This window comes from Candoia aspera, chromosome 3 (genome assembly GCF_035149785.1).
Source record: "Candoia aspera isolate rCanAsp1 chromosome 3, rCanAsp1.hap2, whole genome shotgun sequence".
Classification (NCBI taxonomy): domain Eukaryota; kingdom Metazoa; phylum Chordata; class Lepidosauria; order Squamata; family Boidae; genus Candoia; species Candoia aspera.
The window spans coordinates 197,944,873-197,959,073 of NC_086155.1; the positions used below are offsets into that span (position 1 = coordinate 197,944,873).

The 14,201-nt window shown below is 38.6% G+C and overlaps 1 protein-coding gene across 1 annotated transcript in view; it reads left to right on the plus strand.

Annotated features, from left to right (window-relative positions):
* NSMCE2 (NSE2 (MMS21) homolog, SMC5-SMC6 complex SUMO ligase) overlaps positions 1-14,201 on the plus strand; it is a 224,569-nt gene that overhangs the window by 93,308 nt on the left and 117,060 nt on the right. The window contains exon 4 of the mRNA XM_063299683.1: positions 12,246-12,399. Coding sequence (XP_063155753.1) covers positions 12,246-12,399 — 154 coding nt within the window. The remainder of the gene's footprint in view (positions 1-12,245; positions 12,400-14,201) is intronic.

Genomic DNA, 14,201 nt, shown 5'->3' on the forward strand with positions numbered 1-14,201 from the left:
GGCATGAAAGCCAGCTGGGTGACCTTGGGCCAGTCTCTCTCTCTCAGCCCATCTCACAGGATGGTTGTTGTGGGGAAAACAGGAGGAGGAAGGAGTATTGGGTATGTTCGCTGCCTTGAGTTATTTATAAAAAATAATAAAGGCAGGATAGAAAATAGATAGATAGATAGATAGATAGATAGATAGATAGATAGATAGATAGATAAGATGGTCGAATGAATGTGGTCATTATGAAAGGAGTATGTTCAAGTGCCTTGATCATATCGAAAGAATGCACAGGGATTGCAAAGCAAATATATGAAGGAGGACAAATGGGTTGAGATTAAGGAGAAGACTGAGAAGATAATGGTTGGATGGAGTTGATGAGGTCCTCAAAAAAAGAAAGTTGGAAGTCTAAAGAACAAAGGGCAGCATCTAACCTGAGGATCCAGTAATGTGAGTATGGAATCTGTAAGGTGGTTACATAGTTAAGGAAGCAAATTATATTTTATGGTTTTAATGGTTTTTTGTTAAGTTTTTTCATTATTTATTGTACTGTCCTGTTTTAACTTTGTTCACTGCCCAAAGTCACATGTGTGGAATGGGCAGCTATATAAATTTACCAAATAAATAAATAAATTTAAAGTGGAATATTGACATAGTGGAAACCAAGATGGTTGTCAAGAAGAGAGAGGTATGGAGAAGTATGGTGAATAGTGTTGGTGAAAACTAGTTTTAGCTGTATTTCCTTTTTTTTTTTTTTGCTGATGTCTTTAATTTTTATTTTTTACACTCACTGGTTACTCCAGATGGAGCTAATTCTAGAAATGCCACAAGATCCCTATTTTAAAAAAAAGGTATAAATATGCAGAGTATATTTAATGATATGCAATATGCATGCTTCTATGGAACAATCATAGAAAATTTGAAATATGTGTGCATCCAATGCCAATCCGTCAATGGGGTCTTTCTGAGAAAGAAATTCCAATTTCTTTCCATAGAGAGAAAGAGAACAATGGTTGTACTTTGGTCAAAGAATAATTCAGGATAGCGAGGACAGCTTATATTTCCACCCCATAATGAAACCGTAAATTGTTATGTGTAACCAAGTGATGAATCACTGCACTGTAAAGCAGCAGGCAGCTATTTTGTAGTAGGCACAGTACTGAGGTTTTGTCACAAATCATAACTATGATTGTAGATGTGTCTGTGAAATGTGAGTCAGTCATATATACTAGCCTACCTTGCCCATCAGAGAAGCCCTTCCTGCCTCCTTTCATTTTTAGCCTCATGAACATGGTAAGACTATAGTTTTTTTTTTCCTGGTTAATTTTTCATCATTTAGTCCCCTTCTTCCCCAACCTTGTGCCGTCCAGCTGTGTTGCAGCAGCATGCTGGCTGGGAATTCTTGGAATTTCAGACTGTCATATCTGGAGGGCCCCAGGTTGGGGAAGACAATTCTGCATGCATGTCTTGCTAAAGAAGGCTTTCTTAGCTACAGCCAATATTTTGGCTTCCACCTCTTTGTGTATCTTTAAAAACAGCACACATGGGCACACTTACAGAGTTCGCAATATTAGCAAACAAATCTTTTGGCCTCCCATTTGATCTAACAGTTTGGAAGGGTTTCCCAATATCCAGATTAGGAGCAGATTCAAAGAGATTAAATTGATGTTTCAGACATGTGGCAACAGCATCAAATACATTCTTAGAATTGTACTGATTCAGCTTTCTGGATACCACAGTTTCTTTATTTCCCCGTTTATTATAGACATGACAGTTCTACTGCAGTAAATGCTAACATTTATATAGATTAAATGTTATTTTAAGTTGTTTAAAAGCTCATCAAATCTGACATAGCCATGGAAAGCATATGCCTTTTCTGGGCTGTGAATAGCTGAGACATTCCTTGTTCTTCACTTTCAATTTGAGGGCCGCTGCATGTTTATATCTGTAAAAGTTTATATTCAGAATATTGAGCACAGGAACAAAATTATGCAGCTTCAACAGAGCCTGTTTCCCATGTTTCTGTGTGAACTGCTATCTTGAATTGCTCCTGGTTCAAAGAAGGCCCAGAGACTCACGCAGAGATCCAACACACAGTGATTTTTGTAAACTTCTGCATTTAGAGTGGTGGAATAATTAAATGTTTTAGCAACATAGCTAGAAGCTCCCCCACCCCCTTCATTAAAAAATGGAAAAGAACTGAGTGTAAGGGCATTTTAACTTCTGGCTCTCCACCAAAAACATCTTAACTGAAGAAATTGTTTAGAGGATTGGGGTGTTTATGTATTTGTGTGTGTCTGATAACAAGGAAACTTTTAATTACAATTGTACAATTCAGTATTTTAAAATTGTGCTATTCCACTTTTCTTAAGGTAAGAAGAAATATATCACTGTACTAGGAAGGCTGGGCATGGGAAATGTTCTCTTCTAGATGTCCTGGAGGAAATGGCCATTTCTGTTTTGCAATGCAGATTCTTATTTGAAACTCTTGCAGAGAGTTTCTGAAAAGTGTGGTTGTGTGTTTTTCCCTCTGTTCCCACAGGGTGTTTTCTGTATTGTAGCCTCAAGTTCCTGCTCATTTATCACTTGTGCCTGTCAGCTGGCAGGGTAGTTTCCTACCCTCTTCCACCTTGTAGAAAAGTTTGCTGCTTTGTTTAAGTATTATACCCACCAAAAAGAAAAAAAGCTGGTGAAAAGTAGAATATCAAGAATTTTCTCAGGGTGTCTTCACGACTTAGAATGGCTTTTTTCACCTTGTCTTCCCTTTGACTTTTTTCTTTTGGAGAGCTTGGGTGGAACAAGTTGTGCTCGTAATCTCTGGAGTGACTGGTGTGTACAGGTGGTCTTTGACTTACAACCATTTGTTTAGCAACTGTTTGAAGTTAGGACGGTGCTGAAAAAGTGACTTGTGGCCAGTCCTTGCACTTACGACCATCTCAGCATCCCCACGGTCATGTAATCAGAATTCAGGTGCTTGACAACCAGCATGTATTTATGACAGTTGCAGCATCCCAGATCACGTGATTGCCATTTGCGACCTTCCCAGGGGGCTTCCAACAAGCAAAGTCAATGTGGGGGGGGGAGCAGGATTTGCTTAATTACTGTGTGATTTGCTTAAGACCACAGTGATTTGCATTCAGTATCCTGGCTTTGGTCTCAGGCCTGGGGTTAATGTATTAATATATTACTGTACTTTTGGGGGCCCTGTTCTGTGTCGCTTTTAAGATAGTTTTAGTCTGGGCTGTCTGTGTAGTTTTATGTCTTATCTGTTTTTATGGATTTTTTGGTTGTACATTGCCCAGAGTCCATTGAAGATGGGAGGCTATAATAAATTTGAATGAATGAATGAATGAATGAATGAATGAATGAATGAATGAATGAAATCTTACATCCCATACAGTAGATAGCATATATTCACATTTTTATTAAATGCAGTAAAGAAAGAACTAACAATTACCTTCTTGCCAGCTTTATTTAGTCTGTCCTGAGTTTGGTGTTTGGAGAAGTCAGAAATGGAGGACTTTACATCAGAGAAACTGGTGGGGAGGGAAGGGCCTGTTTGAAGAGACGGATGCAAACACTTGAGGAGTGGACATTATAGTGAGCTGCTAGGTCACAGAAGCTAAATATGAGGAAGTGTGTTATGCATTTGAAAGCTCTGAGTCAGTGATAGTGAGTATTGATAAACCGGATTGCTACCAAGATGTTTGTCCCATATTTATTAGAGAGAGGCTGCTGTTGTTATCATTGTTGCAATTGCAATAAACAATTTTGAGGGGATTAGCCCATTAGTTCCCATGTGCTATGACCACTCCCTGCTTGTGCTGTTGTGTCATTGGCCAAATATTTTAGAATCTCTCTGTTCCTCCACCCCTGTGACAAAATAGCATGTGAATTTTTGGTGTGTTAGCCAATCCCAGGGAGCTGTTGATTGAAGCATATTATTGTTTCTTCACTGACAGAAGTACCATAAACATTGTCCTTTCCCTTATGCTAGTACATTTGAAGGAACATGGCAGTATTTGCTAACAAGGTGTTGGTTGACTTCAAACATTTCCTTCAATCTGGCATCTGCAGCACGCCACAGGTGGTGCTCCATGTTCACTAAGAGAGGGTTCTAGGATGATGAGTTGAGATTACCCCATAACAGTTCACTGGATCAAGATGGCCCCATTAACCGTTAAAAAAATTAACCGTTCAGGATGACATTACTGCAGACTGCAGGCAGGGCTGGAATTATAGGTCTGAATGATTCACCCCTCCTCAGAAACAAAGTCACCCCATAATCAACCGTTCAGGAAGCAACCTTGGTTTGGAGTCTTTTCCTTGACAATATTCCAGGAACAACATTTTTAAACTCTTCGGAGATTTTCATTCATGTGGTTCCTGACATGTCTATTCTGAATTAGCATAACCATGAACATGGGCATTGCATTATACACCTGAACAGAAAGTTTAGAACTTCCTGTTTAAAGCAACTTTCTTGAACAACTGTTTCTACCTGTCTACCTGCCAGTCTTTTAACTCCCCAGCTTCAATTGTTTAATGTTGATAAAGGTATTGTGGTACAGTATTTCATTCATTCCTCTCTAGATTTTGCCTTTCAAACATTCTTCTTATGATGCAACTTGCAGATTCATTCCTCCGTTTCCACCCCTCCCCCTTTAGTCTTTTCAGGTTTTCATTCCTGCTTTGATGGTGCTTGTCACAGTTCTTTTCATCATAATTTGGTTCAGTAGGAACCATCACTGAAAGATTCAACAGATTAGGTTAGATGCCATACTGGTTTGGCTGGTTTTTGAAGTTGGGGGAGTCCTTTCCAACGCATTACTGAGAGAAAAAGTATAAAGTGGTAATTATGGATCTCCTTAAAAATCTTCTCACCTGGGTTGGAAAGAAACCTGTCAATATATCTAGACTCTAAATTAGCTCTTCAGAAGTTAATTAGGCTATAGCTGAGTCTGTGTTTACACAAGTGACACTTTTCTAATTTAATATATTCGAAGGCCACGTGGTGGGCAAGACAAATGCATCCTAGTTCCCTTTATGTTTCAGTTATGACGGTGTTTTTCCCTGTATTACCCAGCTCCGATACTGAGTACTGGTGGGACCTTAGCCAAGTAGACCTTCTGAGAAACCTTGGAGAAATAACAATATATTAGGGGAACACTGAGGTTTTCAGGAGTAAATTCGTAAGTGGTAGAAAAACCATCTAGATAGTCACTAGGACTGAGCATATTTAGAAGTTATAGAATGTAGACTGTCGGTTGAAAAAGCAACAAGAAACCTGTCTATGTGAGGGGTGGAAGGCATTGCCTTGCTTGAGGCACCTTAAAAGGGCATATTTGAAAAAGCAGAAGTCAGAAAGGAGCTGAGAATACCCTGTAGCATTTTTTGCAGGTTGCACTTACTGAAAATTACTTAAGGCTAATTTAAAAAATCTCCAAAGCCATCCTATAAATTCAAGATAATTTGCAAACATATTTACTTTTGATACTGTTTATAAACTTAGCAAGAGCAGTAGATCTTGCAACTTAGAATGAAGGAATGGATTTGCTTGCCTTATCTCTACGTAAGCTCTGCAGCCTTGGCTTGTGGGATAAAGTAAGGAATAGGTCTACCATGGAGCACTTGCCTGCTGGACTATCAAAGTTTAATATTAGAGGGGGTGATATAGGAGAACTCTGAGCATTAAAACAGGCTGTATGTAAAAGTAGAGAAAGCATTCAGAGCCATGCACACCTTTGGCAAAATAACATAGAATGGTATCCCAAAGTGAAATTTGAACACTGTAGAATTTCCTGATTTGCATTTAAGTAATGTGGAGGTGTCCACAAATTTACCAGGAGCTGAGCTCAACGTGAAGGAAATTCTTATGTTTTTTAAGTACAGGGCATCAGTTCTCAAAATGAGTGTTGTAAAATTCAAGGGTAATTCAGTTAAACATTTGCCCACCTCCTACTGAGATCCAGTAAGGTTATGATAGGTTTGGTTCCCCAGACTTTCACTGCTGTGTTGTATTTCCAAATATCCATTAACACATTTTCAGCTCAGCTTGTGAAAGAAGTTTAGATATCTGTAATTTTGCCTGCCTGCTCCCAAACTTCATATCTCTTTGCTAGTCTTTGGCTCCAGTTCATAGCATGCTTGTGCACGCAGACAGGAGAATGCTTGTTTGAAATCCTAATAACTATATTTGATTTTGGAATCTTCTTTTACACTTCTGTGTAGCACTCCACACAGAATATCTTGTTTTGACATACGGAAATTCAGAAACACCAACCTCCCCTTCATACCTCCCATGAAGTATGATTGGAGGAATGTTCAAGATGACTGCTTGGGAACGTTCATTGTTGTAACAGATTTAGCGAAAGTGCTTGTCATTATTTCAGAAATTGTTGGCTGCTACCAGGATATTATTTAAGAGGTGTGTGCATGAGTGTGTGTGTACATAGTCATACCTAAGACAGTGTATATCTCAAATTGGCACTGAGAAGTTTATTTGAATGCGTTCAGGTATGGGCTGGTGAACTTTCCCAATTTCTCTTGGGATTAAATTGTAAGAAATGACATCCTGTTGATGCTAGTTGAGAGTGATTGCTTAGTTAAAGTAATCTTAACTGACTAATTGCAGTGAATATATGTATTTAATTCAAATGTGCATATTAATAGAATAATAAATAATTGAAATGTGGAAATGGGATCTTCACAGGGGAGGGTATGGTGGCAGAGCTGCAGGGAAACTCTTGAGTCCCAGTGTAATCCCTACAATGAAGTAATATTTTAGTGTTCTGGAACAGTACTCTAGGATTTAATATGGATGACTTAGGAGATCAGTAATAGCGAATGAGCAGCTAGTCTTCCTTTTGCTTATCATATATTAGGACTGGGACTTTCCAGATGCATCTTCCAAACTACTCAGCCAGCATGTTGCCTGGGAAATTGGGGGAGTAACAATCACAATCAGTTTGGAGAGTATAAGGCTAAGGAAGGGCAGACAATGTGCATCACTGCTCATCTTAATCCTGTATTGTACATCCAAAATTGTTGTTTTAGATAATGTTCTCTGGTTACTCTAGGTCAGTGTTTTTCAAACTTGGCAACTTTAAGATGTATGGACTTCAACTCCCAGAATTCTAGAGTTGAAATCCACACAGCTGAAAGTTGCCAAGTTTGAAAAACACTGACCTAGGTGAAAATTGGGTCGGTACTCTATTTGAACTCCATACAATCTCCATTGAACACATATCAGTCTTCACAGCTACTTGTGCATTTGTAAACAGTCAGTTCCCAGACTGAGCCAATGTTTTTCAGACTGCAGGATATCTCTGTTAATTAATGGGATCTGAGCTATCTGGGACTGATTAGGAAAGCTATTTTGGAACTGTGCTGGATAGCTGCGTGACAATTTTGACTCCGGAAAAGAAAAAGTAAATTCCATTCTTGTAATCATGAGGAAGAAAGGGAATTGAAAGTACAATTACTAATGTAGTATCTCCCTCATATAAATCTATAGTGAGAGTGCACTTGGAGTTCTAGGTACATTGTCAAGCCCTTGCAACCATCAAGAACTAGACACATCTTTAATACTAGTCTGGAGTAAATAGAGAACCTTGGAAACTTAAGAGGAATTTCCTTCCCTTCCTTATAGTGAATGAATTTAGGTCAAACTTGGCAACTTTAAGATGTGTGGACTTCAACGCCCAGGATTCCCCAGCTTTAGGTAGAATCTCTGGATGATTTGAAGCACTTCTTCCCAGATTTCTTGCCACCTGGCTGAGTTGCTATTTATGACATAATGCTTCTTTATCTATCTATCTATCTATCTATCTATCTATCTATCTATCTATCTATCTATCAAATTTGTCACTGCCCATCTCCTCCGACTGGAGGGACTCTGGGCGGTTTACAAAATAAAATAATAAATATATAATAAAATTCCAATATAAAATACACTATAAAACAATTTCACAAAGCTACCAAATATAATAAAATCCAGATGCCTGTGGTCTCATTCAGTCCTTGCGTAGGAGGGGCAATTCAAGGCACTAGCCAACCCCAAGTATGACTATTCTCCTCCCTGCCCCAGGCCAGATGGCAGAGCCAGGTCTTCCTTGGTTTCTTGCCACCTGGGCCAAGTTGATCCTCTGTCTCTTGATTGATTATGTCCACTTTCTCTTTCATTTCTTCCCCAGCTCAGCCTGCCCATAATCTCTAACATAGACTTCTGCATTTGCAGGATGGGCGAAACAAGGGAGGCCAGAGTGACATAGGCAGCGTCAGTGCAAGGCTCACCTCTCTTCTGTGTGAGCTGTGACATCACACATATCCTGTGATGCCATAACGCTGCTTTTGTCATACTGATGAATACAGCAAGAGCCCATGGACACCGCTGGTTATCCGCTTGTTCACAGGAATGATTATTCAGACATTCAGACATTCTCTATTCAGGAATGGGCATTTTCAGTAGAAGGTTCATAGATATGACTTGGCAAGATAATTTGTTTGTTTTCAAAAAGAATGAAGCCATGGACACACAGGAACCATAATCGTTATATAAACTTGTGCTCTTGAGTTTAAATTCTTAGTTTTCTTTTCCACCTTTCCAAATCAATGGATCCATGGCTGTTCTTTTTTTTTTCCTTTTTATTATATTGTTGTAAATCTTAATACATTATATTTTTTCAATACAATGATATTTGTACAGTATTAATTAAAGTTATTGACATTCTATGTTTTAGATAACTTAGAGTTTTGGAAATAAAACAAGAGAAAAATATTCAGTTGGTATTAATTACAGTAGGATATCGATATTACAAGGATAAAATTAAATAATTTTAATTTTTGAAATTGAGGATAACATTAGGAAAAAAGAAACTGCTGCGGATTACATCAATGCATTTGTTGTACAAGAAGAATTCAGTCTTGAGCTAGTTACTTAGTATTGAAATATATGGATTTTTTTCCTTTTATTAACTATATACAGTATATATATGTGTGTGTGTGTGTGTGTGATAAAAGGAAAAAAATATAAGCGAAACCAATTTAACAAGAATTAAAATATCAAAAATAATTTTAAAAAGAAAGAAAAAGGAAAAAAAAGAAAAAGGGTTACTGGGTTTCTAACTTCCCCCTTTTTGTACATCTGCTAATTTGCCATATTGTATACATTTAAACAAGGGACGCGGTGGCGCTGCGGGTTAAACCGCTGAGCTGCCGATCGGAAGGTCGGCGGTTCGAAACCGCGCGGCGGGGTGAGCTCCCGTTGCTCGTCCCAGCTCCTGCTCACCTAGCAGTTCGAAAACATGCAAATGTGAGTAGATCAATAGGTACCGCTTCGGCGGGAAGGTAACGGCGTTCCGTGAGTCATGCTGGCCACATGACCCGGAAGTGTCTATGACAACGCCGGCTCCAAGGCTTAGAAACGGAGATGAGCACCGCCCCCTAGAGTCGGACACGACTGGACTTTACGTCAAGGGAAACCTTTACCTTTACCTATACATTTAAACCACCTTAGAAGCCAGACTGTACGTGATTGTATTTGCCATGCTGCGTGATATATTGTATGTGTTGGAACCATTCTTGCTTAAATTTGGTTAAACTTCTATTATGTACATATAACATTAGTTTTCCCGTTGCTATGTATTCTCCAGGTTTAAGTTCCCAATTAGATATGATTGGAATTGTATCTTTCTTCCAGTGTTGAGCAAAATTTGTTCTCACTGCTGTAAACATACATCTCATCAAATTATGATGTTTCTTATTATATTTTTCTGAGATTATACTTAGTGAGAAGAGTTGTGGTTTCATTTCAAATTTATATTCCAAAATTTCCTGCATTGTACTATGTATATCTTTCCACTTCTTTTGTTTTTGTTTTTTACATCCACCACCTGTGATATGGCATTTCCAATATTTATTACTGTATGATTTGTCTTAGATATTATTGATGGAGTTGTATACCATTTGCAGAACATTTTGTACCAATTTTCCTTTAAGTGATAACTTGGTGTACATTTTATAGATTTAGTCCATAATTCTTCCCATAGCTGTTCCCTTGATGACCTTGGAAGACATCAGATCTGTATTGACAAAATGGTTGTCTCTAGCATGAGAACCACTGGTTTCATTCCATATGTTGCTCATCAAACCTCAAAAGAGATATTGTTGAATTGAAAACAAAGTGTGGGGGTGAAGGGCAATTATAATAATGAGTAGGCTGGAGCTGATTCTCGAGAAGAAAAAACTAGTGATTGTGGAACGAAAGCAAGTAAGGGGAAATATGATAGAGGCATATAAAAACGGTTCAAGGTGGAAAATGTGGATAGTGAAACTTCCTTCCTCTCAACATTCAATATTAGAACTCAGCTCATCCACTGAAACTACAAGGGAGATTCAGGACTGATCAAAAGAAGGAAGTATAGTTAAGTGTTCCCCAGCCTAGGCATCCTCCTAGTGTATAAGCCAATTCCCAGAATTCCCCACCTAGCCTGGCCATTACTGAGAATTCTGGGAGTTGAAGTCTGGAAGTTACTAGGACTGGGAACTACCAGTCTAGTTTTGAGGAATTTGTTGCCTTCAGACTTGGCAATGACCATCAATTTAAATAGCTTTAAAAGCGGACTGGACACATTTATGGAGGATTTCGCTCTGGGTAATTACTCAGGTTGGTGGCTGTATTCTAGGTGACACATCTTAAAGACTAACAGATAGAGAACAGCAGTGGAACTGAGCTATCCCATTCCTATCCAAATTTGTGAGTTTCCTAAATACCTCTGGTTGGCCACTGTGTGAGACAGAGGGTTGGGCTAGAGGATCTATTGGCTTGATCCAGTAAGGCTCTTCTTAAACTCTTGAAGTCTTTTTTCCCACCCAATTGGTTAGGGAATCCAAAATAGGATGGTGTTTTCTAGACAGAGGTCCCCAATCTTTTGGGGTCAGTAGACACATTTAATACCATGAGATTGTGTAGTGGAACTCAGAGAAACTGGCCAATTCACAGAATGTTTGCCAGAGTAGCAAACTGGAAAGTTACTTTTTGCCACTTTTTTCATCCCTATAATATGCTTCCTGTCCACCTCTTGCCAACTCTTTTTGTTTTTTTTCTGAGAGGAGGACACATATAAATATGATGGACTGTAACCCCTCATCGTTTTTGACTTTCTGAAAACATTTGAGGTTGTTCCTCAGAAATAAAATTCTGGAACTGATTTTTTTTTTTTTTTAATATCCTGGTATCTTGCTTTTTAATTTTGCGCAGAATTCAGATTTTCAAAACTTTTAAGAACAGAGTGAAGCAACAGTCTGGCAAATCCTAGGGAGATGTTGATGCTTATGGTTGAAACATCGCAGAGGTAGAGGATGCACGTGGTAGCTTTTCTTCCTCCGTTAAGTCCTGATCACAGTGTTTCTCAACTTTCTGACCCTGGAGGAACCCTTGAAATATTTTTCAGGCCTTGGGGAACCCCTGCACATTCAGGCTCAATAAGCCAGAAATTACAAAATGATTATATTTGTTTCATGAGTAGGCCTGTATCTATGCATTAACAGTGTTCTTAAACTAAAAAGAAAGGATGAAACTTGCCTCTTTAATGGGAAGTTGCCCGAATTTGAAATAATTTTTAAAATAAATTGTGATCTCTCAGGGAACCCCAAGTGACCTCTCGTGGAACCCTAGGGTGCCACGGATCCCTGGTTGAGAAACCCTGCCCTATCGATTTATTGGTGGAGAAAAACGGTAAATGGGAATCAATGTTGCTTTGCCTCTCCCTTTTTTCAAAGGTCATAGAGTTGTGGATTGAGTCAATTTGCTTAATTTTTCAAAGAACATTTTATCATTTCTGTAGGTTTAGCGTGCCTAGTTTCAGCATCATGGTTTCTGAGAATGCTTCATTTCTGATGACATTTTCCAATTTCTTCCGTTCTCTTTTACTGCTTTGGAAGCTTTGAAATGTGTACAAGCTGCAATGTTATGTGGCAGATTTTTGTTTAGCCTGTTCATTTCAAACTTCCCCATTTGAATACAAGCAAGTTACTAATCCAACGTTAATGAAAATTGTGGCATATGTAGGTAATGTAATAATTTCTACATTCTTGCAGTTCTGGAATTTACTCTTGTTGGAGCAAAGTGACTAAACTGGGAATTTTAGTAAATCACTGCCTTTCCTCTGATTAGCTGAGAGAGCCGATGTGTGCTTGGGAACAACAGGGCTGAATCTATGTCTTATTTTATTTTGTGTGTTTGTGTTTTCCTTTTCCAGATAAAACAAGATAAGCCAGAAATCGTTCCAGATTTAAGACAGCTAGTCATACAGAGGTTCAAAAACCTGGAAAGCAAGAACTGTGATACTGATTTACAAACAAATGAGAAAGTTATCCTGTTTAAGGAGCAGCTAAAGCAGATGAAGGCTCAATGTAAGTGAGGCTTTATTGCTGAACTCACAATGTTCTATATGTTGTCGCCTCTATTACCTTTGTCTCTCACTGTGGACCTGGGGTAGAGAAACCTCTGCTCCGCGTCCAAAACAAATAGCACAGAGATCTCTGCTCAGCCCTCCCTCCCCAAATGACCTCTTGGCTTTGGAAGAGGAGCAAAGGAAGAACAATATTCCAGTCTAGGATTTTCTGATGGGAAAACTGAACAGAGCTTTTTTTTTTTTGTCTTCCCCTTCCGATCCATTTTAACAACTGGCCTTTGGAATTTCTCCATCAATGGTGTGGGTGATGATTTCTCTGGATTTCTTCTTGGGAAGGAAAAATCCTCTAATAATTTCTCAAGGATAGGACTCCTCCGTAGTAGTGGCCGATTGAAAAAGAGCCCCATGGAAGGAGTTTCGTCCTGATGGATTGAATGGGATTGAATCAATCCCTCTCCGGGATTGAATTGAAGCCTTAAATTCAAGTTAAGGCTCCAGAGACCTGGAGAAAGCCTTAGATAGCAAACAAAAAGACTTCACACTCAGACATGGACACAGTCTTCTCATTATCGAAGGAGAGTAAGCACACTGCACTCCTTGAGTTTTTCACCAAAATTCTCTTCTTTGAAAGAATTTTGAGAGCAAATTCTCTATCATCAAATTGAATGGGGGCCAGAAATATTCCTGTTATACTCTGTTTCCAATGAATACGTACACTTAAACAGATTCAACACAGACCAATTTCCTTTTAATTTACTAGTAAATTGTTTTAAAACTGGGGGATGAAGCCATGATTTGCGTTTTACTTACTGGGCTCAAAGGAAGCTGTCCCAGCAGTAAAAAAAGTGGTTTTCTTTAGTCTCATGGTGCTGGTTTTATTTCCATAACTATGTAAGGTAAATCTTGCTTCATATCCTTTTCTTAATATTTGAAGGTGAGCTTTTTTTAATTTTATAAGTATGTCATATTCCCTTTTTGATATGATCTCCCTGAACTGATTAGGTAAGCTGTTTTCATTTTGTCACTCTAACAAAATTGCTTCAATTTCACAATCTAGGCAGTGTTGCAACTCTAAAGAGACCTTTGCTATAATCATGGAACTGTATTGTTGGAAAATGCTTACAGTGTCTGTTCCCAGGTTTACAGCTTGTATATATATGCCCTGCAACACAGCGGCATGTTAAAATCCCTATGGTCCAATTCATTCATTTTTGGGCTGCTGTGGGAACCTGAGATCCTTTTCCAAATTTCTCCCAGGTATGCATAGCCACAGTGCTACTGGGAACAACTTAGAGTGCATTTCCGGTTTGCAGAAGGCAAGGAAGAAACCAGAGGGGCCTATCTGTGGGACTAATTCATAGCCAATTAATTTTGAAAAATTAATGTGTATTTAATTTTGGTGTTTCACAAGCACATTCTAAACTAATGTGGGGTCACTCCTTTCAGAGACTAAGGCTAATTTTTGGCTTATAGTGATCTAATTCTTCGCTTATAGTGATCTACCAAAGCTTTGGATAATAGTCTGCATGAAGGAAGTATCTGGAAACTACTCCCCTAGAACATTTTTTCATAAAGCAAATAATTGTGGGTTCCTCCTTAGGTAGTCTTTGATATGGAAAAGCCTTCTTGAAGTGTTCTGGAGTAAGGCATCTTAGTTCTTCAGGTAACAGGATACTGTGGATTTAAAAGGAAAATAACATTTGAGTCAACTCCTCCTGATGACATAGACAAACCTATGGAGTAACCTTGGTAAGAATATATATGTGGTTTACCATTGTTGTCTTTGGAGTGTTCAGATTC